The 24,260-nt window shown below is 36.3% G+C and overlaps 1 protein-coding gene across 5 annotated transcripts in view; it reads right to left on the minus strand.

The window, feature by feature from the left end:
- The window catches only part of cnot4b (CCR4-NOT transcription complex, subunit 4b), a 202,555-nt gene that overhangs the window by 76,164 nt on the left and 102,131 nt on the right, over positions 1-24,260 (minus strand). For all 5 annotated transcript variants that reach the window (XM_028805271.2, XM_028805263.2, XM_028805255.2 and 2 more), the window contains exons 3-7: positions 20,438-20,635; positions 15,399-15,485; positions 12,601-12,702; positions 6,915-7,040; positions 2,511-2,635 (exon numbers count right to left, since the gene is read on the minus strand). In XM_028805271.2, the coding sequence (XP_028661104.1) occupies positions 2,511-2,635; positions 6,915-7,040; positions 12,601-12,702; positions 15,399-15,485; positions 20,438-20,635 (638 nt within the window). The remainder of the gene's footprint in view (positions 1-2,510; positions 2,636-6,914; positions 7,041-12,600; positions 12,703-15,398; positions 15,486-20,437; positions 20,636-24,260) is intronic.

Here is a 24,260-nt window from a genome sequence, read left to right on the forward strand (position 1 = left end):
TATTATCTTTTGTGGCCATTTTTGGCCGAAAAAACAATTGTTATCCTGAGATTTCCATTTCGTTAAAATGAGATTTGTTTAACATGATGTTATCTGGGCCTGCAAAAAGTATCTGCTATTCTGAAAATTTCACTACTGCGGTATTTGCTATAATGAGATTTAACCTGTATACATACATGCAGATGCACGCACACACACATATATATTACATAAAATATTTTGGGTTGAGACGTGATCATCTCAGAGAGACACGCTGAAGTCCCACGAGACTACTTGCACGTCACGCCCTACTTACACACAATTTCTCAGACACTTTAACGTCCCGTGAGACAAAAGGACAGCTGCTGTACAGGCTTTTAAATGATTGTCGCGCAGTGCAACATGCAGAACGCGCAGCTCGGTAGCAGCAGCTTCTGAATAGGCTTTTAAATGATTGACGCGCAGGGCGACATGCAGAACACGCAGCTCGGTAGCAGAAGTTGATCCGTCTGCATCTCCTTAGTGTGCCAAAAGATTTAACCTAACCTGGGGCCAGAAATAAAACACAAGCAGTAGGACAGCTGCTGTACAGGGTTTTAAATGTTTGAAGTGCTGCACAAGATGCAGATAACACAGCACGGCGGCAGCAGCAGCAAGCCAGCAAAGAGTAGGCAAAAAAAAAAATTTCTTTCCCATTGTAATCACCATTTAAGAGGGGGTTTCGGAGACACGACCGTGTCTGCTTGGGATGCGTTTTGCCCAATATATTCTGATATTTCCTTTTTCAGTTTTTGCAAACCTAAACTTTATATTTAAACCTTTTATTTATTTATTTTTTAAATACCATTGCCCCATGATGCTTTGCATGGTCAACACAATGTCTTCTGGAGCTGAAATTGCTAACATTGATGGAACCATCCTCCGGCTATATAATGCTATGGGACAAGTTATCTGTGCTTGTAGCCAAATGTGCAGGTCGATCTTCAAGTTCTATGTTAGGATATGAGAAGAAGGCATATTCTCTATGCATGGATAATAATTAGCCACATGGCACAGTGAGAGTGAAAACAAACCTTGAAGGAGCCTGATGCCCTCTCCCTCAAACAGAGGAGACTTAAGATTTGTATATTATCAAAGCTTTTTAACATTGAAACCAGGATTTTGTGCATCTGACAATCTTAACTGCTGTAGCAATTGTATTTCTTTTCAAAAAAGCAAACATCCTTATGGGTGGACGGCTGCATGTTGCTATGCCACAAAAACTTTCAGCCTGGATCAACTGTTTTAATTGTGACAGATTAAAAAGAAAAACTTCTTTAAAATCACCCCAATTGTTTACTAAAAGTGTGCAACACTGGTCTAAATAAAGTTAGCAAATGCATTTAACAGACTAGTTTTATCGGATTTAGACTACATATGTACCGAAACATTATTTTACTTCAGTTTACTCGCTAATAATAATGGTGGCAACTGATTAGTGCACTTAGCAGACAATTTACCTGTTCTGTCTTAAAAATTACTGTGGCTCTAACTTTCATCCTAGCACTAGTCACTAGCATGAATTTCTTAAACTTAACCGATTTTACAAAACAGCCATTTTTTTTCAAATTTTCAGGTCAAATGCTCCCACACAGGACAATTTTGCCAGATATTTGGAGGAACTTTCTACTGCTGAATTTGCTACAGCCTCCTAAGCCTTGATTAGACTACTCAAAAACAGTACAGAGAGTCGTAACATACCAGTGTGCAATGTAAGAGATAAGCAGGGTAACTAGTCAAATAAGAAAATAGGATTTGATTAAAAATTTAGTCACACTGAATAATCTCAGTAGCCCTACTTAATTTATTCTTGAACTTTGTTACACTTCTTTTTATACACCCACTAACTTAAATATAAGCTTACAAATTCAGGCAAAAGCAATTGCTTTTGAAGAGTGTGAGGTTTTTTTTTTCTTATTTGATGTAACAATCTATCAAATTTTTTTTTTTTATGCCTGGTGTTTGTAGTACAGGGTTCCAGGGAGCCAGACTCTATCCCAGTAACAAATGGAATTTCCAGACGAGCTGTGAACCCAGTCGGGAATCAAACTCATAAGGTATAAGGAGGCAGAGCTCACTGAAGTGCTTCTGTGATAACCCTAAACTCATATAACCATTTTTTGGTAAATACAGAAAAAAATCTTTTGAAAATAAATAAACCGAGAAAAGCATGGAACAGTCATTTGAATTGTTTTAATAAAACCGCAGTTTATTAGAAAAGGTTCAGCACATCACGTGTGCTAAATGTTAAATAAGATCCTGACCAAAACAGCATCGTTCTACACATCTTGTACAGTCCCTACTAGATGTCATATTTTATATAATTTGATTTAAGCATATCTATTTAATTTGAACATCTAGATTCCCTACAGTTTTAGGAATGAAGTTAAAAAAGTCTCACAGCTAAAATGCTTACCAAAGATTCTCAAGTGGGATAAACTGTAGCATCTTAAGCACAGTATCAATAATTCACTACAATTAACAAAACGTACCTTTGTAGATTGTTGGCTTTCCCCTTTGATTTCTCTCCACCACTAACAGAAGGCTGCAAGAAATTAGGGTTCATTTTATACAACTCCTGTAGAAGCTTCTGTTCATATTCTTGATGTTTGCCAGCCTTTTAGAAAAGGAAATAACCAAAACAGATTATTCATAAAATGAAAACTATACTTTCAACAGCTTGAATTTTTCTAATCATTAAGCAAGAATTTAAGATACATTTAAAGCCTGTAATTCTTTCGTATTTAAAATAATGTATAACATTAACATTTGAAAGGTAAATCCTGAAAAGGAAGACTACTGTATATCAACAGTGACAGCACAATGCTTCAAGTTTAATACTCAAACTTATTTGAACCATCAAAAGCAGTGAGACTTGTAATTTCCTTGTTCAGGTGCTTAGCTTTGTCTTTGCTTTAATCTAATAAAGTGGCCCTGCATTTTCTTCCTAGCTGTTCAAGCTGTTGAATTCAATAGTTCTGTCTGTGCTAGTGCTTTACAGATTGCCGGACTCTAGTGGATCAAAATCAGTTTTAAGACTAATAATGGCCCTAGTGTGTGCTTGGTGTGTGGGTGTGTTTGTGTGTGTCCTGCGGTGGGTTGGCACCCTGCCCTGGATTGGTTCCTGCCTTGTGCCCTGTGTTGGCTGGGATTGGCTCCAGCAGACCCCCGTGACCCTGTGTTCGGATTCAGCGGGTTGGACAATGGATGGATGGATGTTTAATTGTACAGTTGTATGTTCACCTGTAAATAAAGTGATCATGATTTACGCAATTGACCACATGGAAGCCATGGAGGGAATCACAGAAGAGCCGTCAAGTTTTAGTCTGCCCCAAACACATGATTAGTCCTAACTGCAGTAAATATCTGCACTTTATTTGTATTTCAGTACATTAGATTTTACTTTGCAAAAATTAAAATACTGCGACTTATCCAAACCAATAAAGTAACTGATTAATATCTGTGTTCAAGGCAGTAATGTATGACTAGACATTTTGAAACCAATCAGTGACCAAGACAAAATTGAGACTGCTGCGTGCATAGGTCTTTACAGGTTCTGCATCCTAAGTTGGAACCAAATGAATCATGAAATTTCACAGCTACATTTTCCCAGAAACTAATAATTAGACTATACAATGTGAAATTAAACGACTGATCCACTAAGTCTGATTAAATAAATGTAGAGCCTCAATTACTCTTTTATGAAGTTTGTTAGACTTGGTCAAAAACAACATTTAACAGACACAGACAGTCATTTCACATTAAAATTCAACTGTTTGTGTAAATTATGCATTTGGTAACCACATCAAGAAACTTTACAGTATTAGTTGTTTACAGATTAAAGTAGATGGAGGTCTCCAACAAATTATTAGTTTTATGGAGTTTAACACTACTGTATCTACTCAAAAATCCAAAAGAATCTACTGTTTAGCTTCCTCAGCTGCAGACTTCATCTATATTGTCAGGATGACCTGCATTCAAACAGAAGGGTTCAAAAGGTGCATCCAATACCATTAGCAAAACATTAGGTAAATAACTTGTTAATACTTGTGTCCGAATTCACTGGCTTTCACTATTCAAGTACAACAGTTTAATATGCCTAATACAGAATTCTTAAAAAATTGTTTTACATCATTTCCTGTTGATGTTGCTTATCACAGAGCTGTTACAAATGGCCACCTAAGTTAGCTTTCCAGATAATAATGTTTTTTCCAACAGTCATTTGGTTTCCAAACACAGACATTTTATTAACTACAGTAAGACTGAAAACTAATTTAATACAGTGCACTGATATTTGTTCTTTTTTTTTTTTTTAAATAAGCTTAACTAACAGCTGGAGTGAGGTTTACATAAGTGTCATGGTCCTGGTTTGAGGATTTCATTTCAATTAAAGCATCAACAAATACTTTCGAAATTTAACTAAAAAGCTTATAATCCTGAATATAATTTTTACCTTTATGCAATTCAAAAAGAAAAAAAACATTGTACCCCCTCACGCAAACATTTATTTTATACTGGCAGTTAGTTTTTTTATTGTGTAATGTGGCAATTCAGACTAAACATCTTCTCTTGATATAATAGGCCAGATTACATAAAGCGGAAAAAAAAAGATTGAAAGGAGAAAAAAAAAATTATATTCTTTAAGCAAATACTTTGGTTAGGTTTAGTAACCATATGGCTTTATAAGATGGCATTTACAACTCATATGGCACATACAGAATTTTCTTAATCAGAGATTAACTAAAACATAATCGGCTATGAAAAAATCTTTTAATTTGGCTGCTTAGAATTACCATAATCTATGTTTAAGACTGTTAGCAGAAAAACAAATCCAATTAATAATGAAATTATTGATTCTAATCCTGGTAAATCTGTTGATAATAGGAATCAGATTGCCCCAAATTTACTGAAACACTAAGTAAATATATCTGAGTAACATTGTACTTTTTCTTGCATTAAAAATTCATTTCATACATTTGACACATTCTGCAGACAAGACTTCATAAAGATTTATAAAGTTTTTAATATTGTCAATAGTCTAAAATCAGTTTGGTCAATGATACCTTATTTAAAAACTAATAAATTATATACAGTTTATATATTATTCAAAATAGTACTCTCAAAACTCATCTTTTTTATCATCCAAAATGTTAGCGAAAATTGGCATCTAATAAAACACTGAAAATTTTCAAAGGAGAACCCAATATAGGTTGCCCCCATTTCTAGATGAGATTTCTGTGGGAGGCACTGGTAAAGGTAAATACTTGGTAGCAATTTTCACATGTTGATCTCTAAGGCCAATGGTCACTGGTGTGTCAAAATAACATAGGTGACAAAGGTGGGATGGCCAGAGTGACAGCTTCAAGATTATAGCTGGGGCCTGCAAAGTCAGTCAAGGAGGGCCATAGTATAGTGGCTGGACGTTTTTGATGCAACCCGATTTCTTATTCAGAAACCAACCCTTGCCAATGGCTTGGTAGCATTTTCATTCAGACATGTCAAATCATTCCAACACTGCACATTTTTTCCTTTTCATGAATATCATCTAAATCAGGGGTGTCGAACTCCAGTCCTGGAGGGACGCAGTGGCTGCAGGTTTTCATTCTAATCATTTTTTTAATTAGTGACCAATTTTTTCTGCTAATTACTTTTTAATTAACTTGACTCAGGCCCTTTAGTTGTTTCTTTTTCCTTAATTAGCAGCCAAACAATAATGAGACACAAAATAAGCCATCACATCACACAATACCTAAAAATAAAGAAAGGTGATGGTCTCAGTAAGGTTGATCTCTCAACTCACCAAAACAGTTTGATGATGTTCTTAAAAAAACAGAAAATCAACAGTTTTGGAAATGTCTGCTGTTGCAGAACGAGAGCAGCAACAAGCCGTGGAATTAAATAACGGGTTTAATTAATCGCAAGCATCAGCTTCTCATTAAGAAACTGGTTGGAATTTGAAGCCCCAGTTTAAGCTGGTCATCTGTTGGCTCGTTTCACATCTCATTTCTGTTTGGCTGTCATTTAATGAGGAAACAAATCAATTCAGAGGACTGAATCCTTCTAACATGGCTGTTAAAATGTTAGCAAGCAGTGAGAACTGGTCACTGATTAGGAAAAGGGTTAGAATGAAAACCTGCAGCCACTGCGGCCCTCCAGGCCTGGAGTTTGACACCGGTGATCTAAATGATTTGCAACCTGAAGCAGATGAGTTAAGACTCAGCCTTTCACTTTTTTCTCTTCAGTTTCCTTCCAAATATTTTATTATACCAGTCAATGCACAATGAATACACATCAGTGTAAACAGAAACATGTATGATGGAAAAATGCTGGTTCCTTTGTTATTTGAAACTTATTGCTAATAAAGAGCAATTAAAACCGTGAATACAGCTGTTTTAAGACTAAAATAAACAATTAAGGGTGGGGAATTCTAACAATCAAGACAAATACAATGAAGCATAAAGATGTTGATTGAGCAACAAGTGCTTCAACAGCCATAACTGACTTCTCATTGGAACAAAAATCTTCAACAACTTCAGCCCACCAGGACTGACTTTGCAGACCCTGGTTTATGGTATAATACCATTTGACTCCATCTTGGCATTTTAATAAGCCACCTCAAAGTGGTAAGATGGCTAGCCATTTTCAGTAGCAGAAAATAAAAGTTTTATAATTAATACATGGAAATACAATATATTTTAGCAAGGAAGCTCCTTTTTTGCTCATCCAAAATGTGTCTGAAAGTCTCTGGGATAAATGTCTGAAAAAGAATTAAATCTATTAATGCATTCTGATTATTCAATAGTAGAGTAGAAAGAGAAAAAAGAATTTCAACTGTACCGGATTATAAAATACAAAATTTTATATCTGTTATTAAACTAATATAAAATTAGCTTTACCTGCATTTCTTCTTTAGTAAAGCTGGCTGCCTCATCTCCTAGTTCATGAAGATACATACAATCAGTTTTTGGGCACTGCATACTTTTTAGAAAATAACTGCAGTATTTTGTTGTTCCTAAAGAGGCCTAGTTAAAGAAAAAAAATAAAACCCAGGTAGAGATTAAGTACAATTTTAAAAACTCTAAAAATTATCAGCACTATTACTTTAATAATCCATCCAATCCATTATCCAACCCACTATATCCTAACACAGGGTCACGGGGGTCTGCTGGAGCCATTCCCAGCCAACACAGGGCACAAGGCAGGAAACAAACACCGGTCAGGGCGCCAGCCCACCGCAGTTACTTTAATAATGACTACAGAAAATCCAATTGTTCTAAAGTAAATTTCAACATTACGTGCCATTTAAATCTTTAATAGTACAGAAAGAATTCCATTAATTCCCCTTACATTAATTACATTAATGTGATACCCCGACTTTTCTCCTATAGGTTTCAGGGTATGTCTATTGAGCGGCATGTCAAATCACAAGCCATATGCAAATCCAGCTACAATATAAGTTATCAGACCAATGTATATTTGACTGAGCACAATAAAAAGAAAACATAGCACTGTTGCCTTTAAATCAATTGGGTCTTTGCATCAACTGTTACACTTCAACAGTGTTGTAAGTAAACAGAATATGCTTTTTGATTAAAAGAAAAATCACACAGAATCATCAGCAGCATGTGTGTGTTGAACAATTATTACTTTTTTCATAAAATACAACTTTTCCCACTGGCATAAGTATGCTGCAGCCACTTGAAATGCTGGGAGGATAAAGCGTGTGTTCTATAAGAATATCCTGTTAATGGTGACACATTCATGACCTGCAGAATGCGGTGGGTGGTCTTTTGGTTTAAGAACCCAACAGGTTTATTTTCTCCTAATCTAGCCAATTAGACTTTTTTCCCCTCTCCTCCCTGGCCATCTCACCATAATTTATAATTAAGTTGTTACAAACAACTTTTATATAGTTTTTACTTTTGTAACTCTGTTTAGCCATTATCATTGTAGAGCATTTTGAGCTACTTTCATGTATGAAAATGTATTATATAAATAGTGTTGTTGTTCATACTGGATTTTTAAAAGATGCCACATAAAACATGCTAAATTGTTCAGTTTGTACCATGCTAATTAGCATTTCAGGTACCTGCTTTTTTTGCTCATAATCAGACAACCTTTTTAATGTATTCAAAGCAGTATTAACAGTTTAATTTTGTTGAAATATTTTCTGTGGTTACACAGATCAAAAGACAGTAATGTGACCCATGGCTTAATGCTCAGATGTGCCACTAACTTCAAAATGACATTACTGAACTTTTTTAGAACGGCCAAACTAGCAAATACACCACCAAATACAGTGGAACCTCAGGTCACGAACATCTCTGAACACGTACAAATCGGGTTACGACCAAAAAGTTCGCCAAACTTTTGCATCTGATCACGACCACACACGAACAAGCCAGTTTCCCTTCCGGTTCGTACGCGCCGATGATTTCCGCTCGTGTTCAGTCTCTCCCTGTACAGTACATTTTTCTCGGTCAGACGAGCATTGCGCAGAGGGACTTTGTGGTATAGCAGGTCCACAGCTCACATCAAGAGGCCAGTTTTAAATAAATAATCGCCACGCTTGCAGCTTAGCGAGGGGGCATGGTGGTTGAGTGGCTGAAGCAATTCCAGGGGAATTTGTGGTGTGGGCACTTCTCACCTAAGTGCACAGGTGGGAAACCGTCCACATCCATAATTGGTCCCAGGGCTGCTGAATGCTACAGCTGCCACGTCCTCTTCATAAATAGAAGCGTGAAGCAGCTAAAGGGAGGAAAAAGAAAAGAAAGACGGAGGCTGCGGAGTGAGGAAGTAAGCAGGAAGCAGTGTGGAAAGAACCGGTGTGAGCGAGCAAGCGCGTGGTTGCGGGCAGGCAGCTGGACAGTGCGCCCAAACAGGGGTCTTTGGCCGACACTCGGTTGGGCAGAAGGAGGCGGTCACTCCAGCTGAGTGATCAAGGAGCTGGAGTGACCAGAAGGAGGACGGCTGGCCGCGTAAGGCCGAGAAGGCAGTGGGAATCGTGAGGCTTGGGCGGTGAATTCCTTGACGTGGGCATCCTGGTCGCCAGGGAAGCCAAGTCTCGATCTAAAGAGTGCGTGACCAAAGCCAGGGATTGGGAGGCCTCCAGACCAGAATGAAGAAGGAAGGACAGCTGCAAGTAGAGTGGCACCCCTGTTGCGAAGCCTGGATAGGGAGAAGCATGGGGGTCACCAGTTAAAGAATGCACCGGGCTTGTTTTTATAGAGACTGCTTCCAGCATTGTTTTAACCTCGTTGTATTTAATGAAGACTTTTTTTCTTTATTGGATTTTAACCTCCACTTCACTTCTGTTTTTATGGGATTATTTATTTAAGGATTCTGAAAGCACTGCACTTTATTTAATTTGGACTTTATTTTTGATTGTTGTTCTGTTGATTTTCATAAAAGCACTTGGCACTTGGTGCACCATCCCCTTGCTCCATTGTAGTGCCTCATTTTCGTGCTCATCGGTAACATTACTGATGGTGACTAGTTTAAGGGCTCCCAGAAGCGAGATGGGAGCATGCAGTGAACCCACATCGGCACAGACTTTACCTCAAAACTGTAATCTCCTCTCCACCCAGTTCCTCCTCACTTCCTTCATGCCAGAACTCGACTCATGCAAGGTTCTTGGTTGTTTATGGTTAGTTTTTGTATAAATTAAGGATTTTTCAAATGTTTTTCCTGTGCTTAAAACATTAAAAAAAGTGTTTACAGCAAGCGGTTCGTAAGGCTGTAGCGTGAACTCTTGCAATGTTAGTTTTCTCTGTTCAAAGTTTTCTCATTGTTATTCAATGTTTTTACATTTAGTTTACTATTACACTGTGCATTCTATGGTATAATTAACTATTTTTGTGCTTAAAAATCTAAAAAAAAATGTAGTTACATACAGTTTGTACAGTCCGGAACGGAATAATTGTATTTACATACAATCCTATGGGGGAAATTACTTCGGGTCACGACCAGAGTTTTGGAACGAATTATGGTCATGACCCGAGGTTCCACTGTACAATGCTAATTACTAACATGAGTAACTTTACATAGGTTTGGGACACTGAAACACTGACTCTGAAGGTACCAAGGAAATTTCTGGCACCTTATTTACAGCATTAAAGCAGAAATCTGGATCAGCTCCTATAACCTATGATTAACTGCTAATGAATCATACTCGTACTCAGGGAACCTCAGCAGGGGCCTCATGTATAAACGGTGTGTACGCACAGAAATGTTGCGTACGAACGTTTCCACGCTCAAATCGCGATGTATAAAACCTAAACTTGGCGTAAAGCCACGCACATTTCCACGGTACCTCATACCCTGGCATACGCAATTTCTCCACTCGGTTTTGCAGACTGGCAGCACCCAGCGTCAAAGCAGTGCTACTGTTCCTGTGTGGTCACCCCTTCTTTCTTAGATCCACATTCCTGACGCGGCTTTATAAATACACTGAAACTAACTGCATATTGTTTATTAGTGTAATGCATCTGATTGTAATTAACCTGCAGCAATATAATGGTCCAGGGAATAGCCATAGTATTCCAAATACCATAACTGCTTTAGTGTTGTTACTCTCACTGCATCTTCTTCTTCTTTCAGCTGCTCCCATTAAGGGTTGCCGCAGCAAATCATCTTTTTCCATATTACTCTCACTGCACCACTCGGTGTATTTTTATCACTGTATCTCAGTGGGGAATCACAGCAGCAGCTAATTGGAAAGAGAATTATTGGTATACAGCATGAAGTAGACACTGCCTCAGCCACGTCAAAACGCTTCAGAGACTTTCCTGTATGGACTTCGCGGTTTAGAAAAAGTTTCATCCTAAGAACTATAAACACACTCATTCAGTCCATCAAGTGCTCCTTGTAGAACTGTTTGTACTTATAATTACAATTACCTCACTGTAAACTTGCACTAGTTATAATATTGCACAAACTGTGCCACTTTATAAAGCGCGTATTTACATATGATGACGATATCATTTTTAAGATGAAATGCAGCAAAATATGTTGATTATATTATACAGATAAAACTTTAACTTCATTTAAATAATCTGTATTGTTAATAATTAAACATGTGAGGACACGGTGCCACAGCGCTAGCTAGTTCAGGGATTGTTCCTGCATTGCGTTGTATTCTTGCTGGTGGTGATGCGACACTGGAAGGATAGATGGATGGAATAATTAAACATGTACTACGAGGATATTTCAATGTTCCTTAAAAGTTTTGAAGAATCGGCGTTCTAAGCTTACAAATGGCTTCACGTCTATTACAGAGCTGACTGTGTGGCGATTGGGTATTTGGAGAAAGAAAAGTAAGGACAGAAATTGGAGGTTAGTACGTTTGAAAGAGACAGTACTTCTGTAATAAATTATTTCATCGAAGGTCGCGCAGCAAGCCTCTTGCGTGAGACATGAACAAGCCACCGTGTTCCCATGTTTAATAACATGCTTTCATTCCTATCATCATGAAAAAGATATTACGTATACATCTCAGTATTTTAATTATTCAGAGAGCTGTAATATCATGAATGTAATGGATTATGTGTCCTGTCGGAGAAAGAGAAAGCCCGTTTAAGAAGCAGGTAGTGATTCACACACAGAGCACATAGAAGATCAAATACAGAACAAAGCATTTAACGTGCTACTTTATTTACAATGGGATTTGAGAAACTAGTAAATTAAACTATTTTAAGATGAAGTTTATGATGTTCTACTTTAATGGCAAAATAAACTACATGATTAAAGTGGAAATTTCGAGATTAAAGTTGACATTTCGTGCTTTTTTCCCCACTGTGTGCCTATTTTTTTTTGTCTGTACCCTAATAAGCTTTCATATGACACTCAGACGGTGGGCTACGACTTGCCTTTTCACGGTGACTTTGATATGTGATTTCTTTTTTATTTCGGGCACTGTACGACTTTGTGAACTTGAGCTTTCGAGCTTCTGCGACACTCTGTCACTCGATCAACTTCCTTTTGTTGATTATACCACTGTTTAAACCAACAAATAGTACGTTTTTCCTTTGCCTCCACTTGGTATTCGCTGAAATTCTTATATTTTCCCCCGTGCTTTTCCCACTGTCTTTTCACAGAAGGCTATTTATATTGATTTGCATATTCTAAGAGGCGTAATTCTGGGAGAAGTTGGGGCGGGACAGAAGGCGCATGCACGTGCGTTACTTTTCACGCTGATCGGGATTTATGTAGCGGAAGAACATGGAAGTTTGGGTATGTATAGATTCCTGCATCTGGATTTTTCTGTGCAAACGCACATTCCCGCTTTTGTGCTTACGCCATATTATAGTGTGAGTTCTATGTACGGCGTTATACATGAGGCCCCAGGAGAGGCTGTGCTGGGATTGAAAGAATTGGGTGCCTTTCCATCACAGTGCAAACTGTGCAAAACACACAAAAACAACTATTAACACCAAGTCAATTTATAGACATCATTTAAACCAACACATATCTTTGAGAGAGATAAAAGAAAAAAACTTCACTGAACTCAATATTACATAGTTTTGATTGCTATGTTAATTTACTTGTAAATATCAAAATTGATGGCTTTATTTTAAAACTCACCTTCAGTGTTCTACCATCTACTACAACATTATTAACACACTGAATAGCTCTAAGGGCATCCTCAGATCGAATATAAGTAACATACGCACTGGCACTCGGACCCTGAAAGAAAACAAAACAAAAAAAAAAACATGTATACTGTTTATTTGCAAATTTCTTTTTTATCATATTCTTGCAATAAAACAACATTATTCCTGCTCAGAAGGACTGTTACTTTGTTTTCCAGGCACCCAATGGTTGCTTAAATGTGCAGAAAAGTTAGAACTGGATTCAGTCTAATGTAATAACAAAATAGGACATCTGCTTCAAACATCAATAAAACACATTTTTATTTCATAAAACATAACAAAAAAATAAAACATGTTCTTACTAAAATCATACATCACATAGTTTACTATAAAGTAATTTTAATTCTGTACACTGTGTTGTAATCAGCAATTTGTCGAATAGGACTATGGAGTTTTTTCTGGCAATCTGCTAAATGCATTACATTTCACGTTCTTGGTGTATGTTTGAAGCTATTTTGCATATTTCTGATTTAAGACTGTTGATAGAAACAAAAATACATTTTTGGGACTAAATTCCTTAATGTGCTAAAAGGTTTAAAGTAGGGAGGCTCCGATCAGGTTTTTATGGCTGATTCTGATCACCAATTTCATTTTACTTGGTTGGCTGATTCATTTTTTTTTTCTTTATCCCTTTAAAAAGCTTTTTACACTAATCTCCTGCATAACCAGTCAAACAGAAGGTGAACGTCCTACATTAAAGTGTATTTTTATAATTACAATATAGACCAGAGGTGTTAAGTTTATTTTTTCATTAATAAAATGAAATTATGTAGGCTTATTATTCAGTGACCATAAAATATTAAAACAAACAAAATTAAAATACTCTAAAAAAATATGTACAAAAATATAAATCCATAATACATATGGCAGAGAAGAAAAGGCTTCTATAATTACAAGCTGTCATATTGTTTAGATTTTTCTGTAATGTACCTATAAGAAACAAGCCTTTCACCATTATTCTAACAAAAATCTATATATATTCTCACACAATCAAAAAACTGATATTGGCAATTAAATGCTGCTTAAATGTAAATATACATGCTCTTATACTTTTAATCACTTCATATCATGAATTGCTCTACAGCTTTTTGCGGATAAGATATACATTTACTATAGTTATACAGGTGTTTTTTTATTTCTTATATCAGCTAGACATTCATAATTCTTTGACTACCATTTTAATTATGTAGTGCTTGTTTCTTGGCAAAACGTATGCTGTGTAATACACAGCAACAAATAACATACACAGTACACATTTTTTAAAAAGCCTGCTGTTTACTAACCAGCAATTTCACATTTGTCTATCTTTTCTTTTTCCGCATTTCAGTTGAGGCTGATGTGCTGCCTGATTCACCCCATGAACTCGTGTCAAGTTTTTGATTACTTTTGCACACAACAAGGCTGGGAAAAAAAGTTTTCTGCTCAGACTGGGCCTCGCATTTCTTTACAACTATTTTTTGTAAACACACACTAACATTACATGTGATTGCAAGCGTGTAATGCAGCACATTAATGTAGCAGACTGACTGCGTCAAAAAAACACCCAAATATGGCGAATGACCTGAACGTTTACTAGCTAGTGGCTAATGAAATTTTTTGGTCGCCTATAATGAAATTCTGTTGCATTTACTAGTGTTATATTCGCACTGAAGAGTGCTGGACTATGAACTGAATTAATCCTCACTTCAGATCGAAAGTCATGTCAATACGCCAAGCCTAACAAACATTGTGTTTATATATCTGTATCACATAACGCTGAAGTAAAATTCAACTTACTGAGATGACAGCAAGTCTTCCTCCTCCTGTAATGGTATGTTTCCTATTCAAATGTTTGTGCATCTCTGTAGTGCTCTCATGCCAAACAAGGTCAGACCTACACATTTTACAACTCACAACCTTTTTTTCCTGTGTTCAGAGTAAAGTGCTCACAAAATCTGAAAGTCTTAGGTCACACTGGCACTTGGTTACCGTCTGCCTTTATTCAAAGGCATTCATAACTGAATGAAGTAAAGACGCAATTCCATCACACAATGTACTCAGCCTAACGATGTAATCAACTAACTGACAAAAGTGATTGTTGGCAACATTTTTAATAATTAATTATTATCGCTCTTGATGATTTTCTTTGCGTTGGTCTTTTAAAATCATTAGGCTTGATTTCTTGAATTTTAATTTACCCATATTAAACTTTCCATTTCAAACAGAACAAGTGCACACAGTGTAATAGATCTTGTTAAATGTTGTACCTTTGTAAAAATAAATTAGAATAAAAATGTTAAGTTTAAATTATATTAGGAAATATTACTAAACAGTTCACTGATCCACAGGTTGTTTAGCTAGATACCACCTTCTAAATTTGGATAACTTCATCCTCTCTGGCCCAAGTCATATGCATACGCAAAATTGCTCAGCTGTAGATAAACAATATCCTGACAGGTCAGTGCAGCACATATGCTGGTCACGTCTAGTCTGAGAGAAAGTTTTCATAAATATGAAACAATGAAAAACAGAAAACGATTACAATTCTAATATAGTAAAAAGATTTTGTAAAATTACATTTTCATTTGAATTTTAGACGAGTATTGTGCTTTGGGCTAAAAACCATGCAGAGGGGTAAAAATTTCAAGTAGGTATATTGACAGTTTTAAAAATTACAGTTTTAGTCACAAATAGGTGTAGTGACTCTTTATACAGTGTTTTTTTTTTTTTTTTAAAGAAGTCTTGCCTTACCTGTGACCCTGCATAAGATGTACTGTTATTGATGACTACTTTGTGTATTTTTCCAAACTTCCCAAAATATTCTGGTCGTTTTAAAACCTGTTGAAATTGAAAAGTAAACTTCAGTAGTCACATCATATTTTAATAAATCGTATATTTATGTATGATGCTTGTAAAGAAAGTATCAGATTATACAGTCTTGGAATAATTCATATAATGGCACACTCTAGTGTCTTTCCCTTTTTCACAATAAACTTGACTTCCAAAACTATAATCATTCACTTGTACTGCATAAAAATCAAACACATATTTCAATAAACAAAGAGTAAAAGAAGAAACAAAAAAAGTCAGCCCAATCACAAACCCAATCAACCTGTATGTCACAGAAAAAGTAAAAAAAAAAAAAAAAGTTAAAAAAAAAAGTAAAAAAAAAAAAGACCTAATTAGAAAAGTGAAAAAAACAAGCAATGTGTTATATATTTTGTTATGCATCCTTATACTAATTAAAACAATAGGAGTTTAGCACAAATGTTGGCAGGGCCATGGAAGACATTTTAAAATATCATTAATTCTCACCCAATTTTATATAGGGTCTGCACAGTTCCTTGCAAAGAAAGCTTGATATTTTTCTATCTTAAGGTAATGCAAGATATTGCTTTTAACTAAGCTATGGAGGGCACTTTTGGATTTTCCCAGTTAAGTACAATTAGTCTATGTGCTTTTAATACTGTGTAAGAAAACACAATGGATTTGTCATTAGGCAAACTAATCCTAACCAAAATATCTTCAAAAACTGCTATAAAAAGTTTTGGTGCAATTGTAAACATGGTAACGTATTTGATAACTAAGAAAATACCTTTGCCCAAAAATATTTTAACTTAGTGTCGACATCAAACTAGCCCTAGAAAGACTGATGCTACATGGAACAATTTAAATCTCAAGTACCAGTGTACAATTTTCAGTTGAATTATTGCAAGTTTTGATCAAATCGGTAAAGAATTAGTATTGCGAATTATCAAGTTACGACTCATTTGCCAGAAGCATTGACAGAGAATACTCTTTCTATGTGCCGATTTAGGTTGTCTAGTGGTGAGCACCATGACATTAATTGAATAGTTTGAAAATACTACCAATAATCTTCATATTACTGGTGTAAAGCTGACTGATGGCTGGCCCTGTGTGGGAGTTGGTGTGTGTGTAAGTGATCATACCCTGTGACTTAAAACTCAACCCAGGACTGGTTCCTGTCTTTCTCCCAAAGCTGTAGGGATTGACTCAGACATTCTGAAATCCCATACTGTATTAAGTGAGTTTAGAAAAGAAAAAAAAAAACAAGAATTAACTTTTCTCAAAACAAATAAATACAAGATGAACTTAACCTCACTCTACTCACAACTTTATTACATCCAATAAAATAAATTTAACAAACATTTGAGAAGGCAGATAGAAACCCCCTTTTCAGCCAAGTCAGCTATTCAGTTTCTCTTGGCAATATATTAAAGTATGGCAAGAAAATTATACTGTAAGGTATTATAAGGTAACATCATGCACTTTCAAAATGATATCAATCCATATGAAGTAAATAAGGATATTATTTTATTTGTTATAAAATAAATACAGGTAAAGCTACTAAACGTATCTGTTAATACACTAAACCAAGATACACAATTAGATGCATGATTAAATTTGCTATGGGAAATTTATTTGCCTTGCGCCTTTCTAATTGATGATAGTACTACTTTAAAACATGTTGCTCATTTAAAATTAGGGCAACATTTAAGCTGTAAGTCAGATCATTTTACATCTAGAAGCAGAATACGATGCCTTCAGTGAAAATGAAGAGTGTTAAATATACTTCTACAATTCAAATGTAGAAAACATATATTGTTATACATTGCAGACATTATGAAAGTTAAGGCTTATTCTAAAAAGCTGCACGGTTGCTACTAAATTAAGACATATTACTAAAGTTGTGTTGAGTTAACGACAGTTCAGGAAGGTTAGCACACAAATCGGTAAAATAGACATGCACACAAATTTTTTTGTTTAAACTGGCATGGTGTGGCAACGAGATCATCAACTGCCTCACAACTGAAAGTCATAATGCGACATCGCCTTAAGGTGACTGCTGACAGAATGAACAAAAATATTCTGTTTGCCTATAATACTTTGCTGCCTCAATTGTAAAAGGGGAAAAAATGACAGTAAGTTTAGTCCCAACAGTTATTTCTTGACTGTTGGCTTTCACTAATGGCATCTTCTACTGATGTATCTATCAAATCGAATCATCTTATAATGATCGTCCACCACCGTGTTTCTTGTTTTTTCTAAGAAAGGGGAGTTTTTATTTAGCTATGGAACTACAGCGTACACTTCTTAAATTTTACTTAAAATTTTTGTTCTGTATTATTTACTGATTAGTTTCCCAATAAACACTCAGCTCATTTTGCACATTTTTGTAAGTTGTTTTGAAAGAAGGTGTCTTCTAAATAAATTACTATAATGAGGCAGAGATAATTAAAGAACATTACAATGCAACATTTAGTACCTTCAGCCGTCTCGTTTGGAAAAAATGTAAAGACTCACTGAATGTTTCCATTTACATAAAACAGAGAAAGTCCTGTAGAAACAAAAAGCAACATAGCTGGGAAAAAGTGATGAATGACTACATTTACAGTGGTGTGAAAAACTATTTGCCCCCTTCCTGATTTCTTATTCTTTTGCATGTTTGTCACACAAAATGTTTCTGATCATCAAACACATTTAACCATTAGTCAAATATAACACAAGTAAACACAAAATGCAGTTTTTAAATGATGGTTTTTATTATTTAGGGAGAAAAAAAATCCAAACCTACATGGCCCTGTGTGAAAAAGTAATTGCCCCCTTGTTAAAAAATAACCTAACTGTGGTGTATCACACCTGAGTTCAATTTCCGTAGCCACCCCCAGGCCTGATTACTGCCACACCTGTTTCAATCAAGAAATCACTTAAATAGGAGCTGCCTGACACAGAGAAGTAGACCAAAAGCACCTCAAAAGCTAGACATCATGCCAAGATCCAAAGAAATTCAGGAACAAATGAGAATAGAAGTAATTGAGATCTATCAGTCTGGTAAAAGTTATAAAGCCATTTCTAAAGCTTTGGGACTCCAGCGAACCACAGTGAGAGCCATTATCCACAAATGGCAAAAACATGGAACAGTGGTGAACCTTCCCAGGAGTGGCCGGCCGACCAAAATTACCCCAAGAGCGCAGAGACGACTCATCCGAGAGGTCACAAAAGACCCCAGGACAACGTCTAAAGAACTGCAGGCCTCATTTGCCTCAATTAAGGTCAGTGTTCACGACTCCACCATAAGAAAGACACTGGGCAAAAACGGCCTGCATGGCAGATTTCCAAGACGCAAACCACTGTTAAGCAAAAAGAACATTAGGGCTCGTCTCAATTTTGCTAAGAAACATCTCAATGATTGCCAAGACTTTTGGGAAAATACCTTGTGGACTGATAAGACAAAAGTTGAACTTTTTGGAAGGCAAATGTCCCGTTACATCTGGCGTAAAAGGAACACAGCATTTCAGAAAAAGAACATCATACCAACAGTAAAATATGGTGGTGGTAGTGTGATGGTCTGGGGTTGTTTTGCTGCTTCAGGACCTGGAAGGCTTGCTGTGATAGATGGAACCATGAATTCTACTGTCTACCAAAAAATCCTGAAGGAGAATGTCCGGCCATCTGTTTGTCAACTCAAGCTGAAGCGATCTTGGGTGCTGCAACAGGACAATGACCCAAAACACACCAGCAAATCCACCTCTGAATGGCTGATGAAAAACAAAATGAAGACTTTGGAGTGGCCTAGTCAAAGTCCTGACCTGAATCCAATTGAGATGCTATGGCATGACCTTAAAAAGGCGGTTCATGCTAGAAAACCCTCAAATAAAGCTGAATTACAACAATTTTGCAAAGATGAGTGGGCCAAAATTCCTTCAGAGCGCTGTAATAGACTCATTGCAAGTTATCGCAAACGCTTGATTGCAGTTATTGCTGCTAAGGGTGGCCCAACCAGTTATTAGGTTCAGGGGGCAATTACTTTTTCACACAGGGCCATGTAGGTTTGGATTTTTTTTTCTCCCTAAATAATAAAAACCACCATTTACAAACTGCATTTTGTGTTTACTTGTGTTATATTTGACTAATGGTTAAATGTGTTTGATGATCAGAAACATTTTGTGTGACAAACATGCAAAAGAATAAGAAATCAGGAAGGGGACAAATAGTTTTTCACACCACTGTAAATGGGTTTGAGTAAATCACAAGCGAATTTTTAATGCACACCAATACACAAGAAAGCAAAGTGTGCTCAGCTTCACTTTCTCTTTGGTAACGCTACTTTGTACTTGTATTGAAACAATTTTCATGAAGGGCTGTGTTTTCAAATGTCACGTTAGTTTAAAGTCAGCAGTTTTTATGTGCACTCTTTTAAAACAAGATTACATTTCTTGCCTTACAGCCAGACAATGAGGAAATAAAGAAGAAAAAGTCTAATAATATATAAAAAAAAGGAGTATAGAGCTGCCTAGTCCAGGGGATTTTCAGGATTAAGCAGGTTTAGAAAATGGTCTGGAATGGTATGGTGTATAAAGCACACATGCACATGAGACATCCAGAATTTTAAACCTATATTACAATATATTCATGTATAAAGTTATGTTTATTATGAAAACTGATTAAAATTTTTGCTTATTTTGAAATCCACCACTACAGTGTTATCTGAGCTCAACTAATAGCAATTTAAATATAGACTGTGTATACTTCAAGTTCATGTTTTGTTAAATGTTACAAGTTTCTACTTAACATTTTTGCATGCCATTTATTGTTTTATTCTTCTAAGGTACTGTAATAAAAACATACATCAAAGAAAAACAGCATATTAAATTATCCTACAGGAATAATATTTTTTCTTTACATTATGCATTTGCAATTACTACATTAGGAAAAAATTTAAATCAGTTTAAAATTCAAAATTTAAAACAATTTCAAGAATGGTGTACCTCAGGATCAGCAAGTCTTTGAGACAGCCCCACAACAAATACTAGATTTCTTTGAACAACCCGCACACTAGCAAGGTGTTTTCTATTTTCTGAGATTTTCTGTTTCCGTTCATTTTGCTTCTGTTTCTTTTCATTTTTTATCCTTTGCAACTCCTCTTGTGAAAGGGGTTTATAAACTGCAGGGTCTTCGGGATATGGCTGTAAAAAATTGGTAACTGGATTATAGGGTTGAAAGAAGCCAAATATTTAAATATATATATTTAAATATATATATATATATATATATATATATATTTCATCAAAAATGATTAAGCAGAAGGATGGCAGCAGTCTGCACAAGTCTCCTAATAAATGTCTAAAACAAGTGCCCCAATATAATAATGAATTTTATATGCCCCAAGGAATTAAATACTCTTTGGAATTATCACATTATCTAAAAATACTTAATTTCATGAGATGTGCAAAACAATTTAAACTTTTAAGAACTAAATACACAACCATAATATTACATACTATGTTACATTCACAAAGAAATCTAACACATGTTCCACATAAAGATAAACACAATACAAAAAGTTAATAAACATAACTACATTTATTTCACTAAGATATATCCAGAAAAATAAGTCGGAGTGAAGTTACAAAAGAATAAGAAATGTTAAGACAACATGAATGAGTTGTATCTATTGATGAATGTACCACAAAATTAAACAACAAATGAGAGCATTTTTGTTGGGAGTAAGACCAAATGAAAAAGCCACTTTACATGAAATTTGTTCTCTATTACAGCAAAAGAGTAAAATTTTTCTATTGACACAGGTGTCATCTAAAGGGGCAGTACTGCGTCAATTACCTACCCAAAGTAAAAATTGGGGGTGGGGTCCATTCCCCCACACCAGCACTAAAGTCTCATACAAATACTAAAGTCATGCTGGTAAAATGAAGTGCATACCAAATGCAACTATATACATACATCTATACATTGCTAAATGCTACATACTATATTAAGGTGGATCTGTACTTGACCTATCAGTCTAACCAGTGAAGTGTTTCTCATAAACAGAACATCTTCCACCACTGCTGTTGCCACAAAATGATAAAAATAATTGAAGTCCATAACCACTTCTCACAAAGAACTCAATGCTTTTTTGAAACTCAGGTTATGAAAATTACATTTAATTAAATACATACTTTCAGTTGGGAGTGCCAACATTTTTTTTTTACTTTATTGACTTGTTTAACTCATGTAAGCAACTTATGCATGAGGTATTTCAAAGCTGTTTATGTATGTTGCAATAAACCCACAAGGCAATCAAAAGCAATGATATTTTACATGTCTTCTTTCAAATATTCAAGTTGTCTTCTCTCTTTCATTAGTAACAGCGTATCACAGCTGAATGAACCTGCTTTTATCAAAGTTCCCACCTATGTCAAGCCACATACAGTCAAAAAGCTAATTACCATTGGATAGCTGGAACTCACATTACAAGAATGAATAGTTGTTTATGATTGGTCATTCATATTACATGTAACAGCTGTGCGTAAAAGCCAGGAAACATATTGCATATGCGATTGCTCATCTTTGCTCACAATTATGCACAATCTTCTGTCAGAATACTTGACAACTGTGTGTTTTACGTATAATAAAAACTGAAGTTTGCACTATGAAATGTCTTCTTCAAAAAAAGAAAACATACTGCTGAAGTAGACCTAGAAAAGTTGCACAAGGCTAGAGATGCGGAATATGAATACCTTGAGTCAGATATTGATCATAGTTTTTACTCTATTAATAACTATATATTTGCTGAAGGACTCTGTTTGAGTTTGTCAGTTTTCAACTTGCATGCTGAAAATGTGCCGTTTAGAATGACTGGACACGCTATATTAGCCCTTGTGTAAATGGTCTGAGTGTGTGTGTGTGTATGTGTGTGACTAGTTCTGGGACCTTGTGCTCAGGCCTGCTTCCTTGCCTTGTGCCCACTGCTGCCAGGAAACTCATTGCCTCTATCCCATGAACAGGAAGAAGCTGGTATGAAAATGAATGTATGTACTTCATTACCGGATGCGAATTGCAAGAAAAAAGCAACAACAAACAAATAAATAAAAAATTCACTAAGTCTTTGTGGGGGCAACTATAATAAAAGGCAGTTGAAGATATGAGAATTGCAACACAATAACCTCAATCTGTTATACAAAACTTAATGTTTATCTGTTTCTAGTGGCAAACGGGTAGTTTCAAGGACTGACATGGAAAGTAATTTCGACAGTAAAGGTTTGGATAAGTACATAATTATATATACACTAGCCAACCCGCAGCGTACCATATGCCACATAATTATGTATTGGTGGGTGAACACTTCCTGAACAACACAGCTGTCCAAATGGGTTGGGTTTTATGGATACCACTGTGAGTGAATGAAAAGATGGACCTCTGGAGAGAGCAACATACAATTGTCCATGACTGAAAGCGGGATCGTCTGTGACGATAGAGGCCACGCTGGTGAAAGTTACTTTGTTGGTAAGGATAAGTTTTAGCACTTGTTCATTAAGGTGTAGCGAGTCTTTGTTGTTGACACTTAATATAGCTTGCGTACGGAGTTGTTCTGGAGTCACAGTTGAGAAACACGTTTTTAATGTCTTTTACGCACAGGGAAAAAAATGAACATGTGAAACATCCGTAATGTAATAAGGCATAATGTAATAAGGCACCAAGAAAAGTAACATTGCAATAATGCACGCAACGACCCAATCACTGTAAACAGAAGTGAAAACAAAATCGAGCCCGGTGCATTCTTTAACTGCCTTGTAGCGCAGTGGTAGTGTTGCTGCTTTGCAGCAAGGAGACTCTGGAAGATTTTGGGTTTGCTTCGCGGTTCCTCCCTGTGTGGATAGCGCTTTGAATACTGAAAACACTGGTACAGTGGGTACGGATAGTATTCAGACCCCCTTCAATTTTTCACTCTTTGTTATATTGCAGCCATTTGCTAAAATCATTTAAATTAATTTTTTTCCTCATTAATGTACACACAGCACCCCATATTGACAGACAAAAAAAAAAATTTTTGAAATTGTTGCAGATTTATTAAAAAAGAAAAACTGAAATATCACATGGTCCTAAGTATTCAGACCCTTTGCTCAGTACTTAGTAGAAGCACCCTTTTGAGCTAATACAGCCATGAGTCTTCTTGGGAAAGATGCAACAAGTTTTTCACACCTGGATTTGTGGATCCTCTGCTATTCCTCCTTGCAGATCCTCTCCAGTTCTGTCAGGTTGGATGGTAAACGTTGGTGGACAGCCATTTTTAGGTCTCTCCAGAGATGCTCAATTGGGTTTAAGTCAGGGCACTGGCTGGGCCATTCAAGAACAGTCACAGAGTTGTTGTGAAGCCACTCCTTCGTTATTTTAGCTGTGTGCTTAGGGTCATTGTCTTGTTGGAAGGTAAACCTTCGGCCCAGTCTGAGGTCCTTAGCACTCTGGAGAAGGTTTTTGTCCAGGATATCCCTGTACTTGGCCGCATTCATCTTTCCCTCGATTGCAACCAGTCGTCCTGTCCCTGCAGCTGAACAACACCCCCACAGCATGATGCTGCCACCGCCATGCTTCACTGTGGGGACTGTATTGGACAAGTGATGAGCAGTGCCTGGTTGTCTCCACACATACCGCTTAGAATTAAGGCCAAAAAGTTCTATCTTGGTCTCATCAGACCAGAGAATCTTATTTCTCACCATCTCAGAGTCCTTCAGGTGTCTTTTAGCAAACTCCATGTGGGCTGTCATGTGTCTTGCACTGAGGAGAGGCTTCCGACAGGCCACTCTGCCATAA

Source organism: Erpetoichthys calabaricus, chromosome 1, assembly GCF_900747795.2.
Source record: "Erpetoichthys calabaricus chromosome 1, fErpCal1.3, whole genome shotgun sequence".
NCBI lineage: Eukaryota > Metazoa > Chordata > Cladistia > Polypteriformes > Polypteridae > Erpetoichthys > Erpetoichthys calabaricus.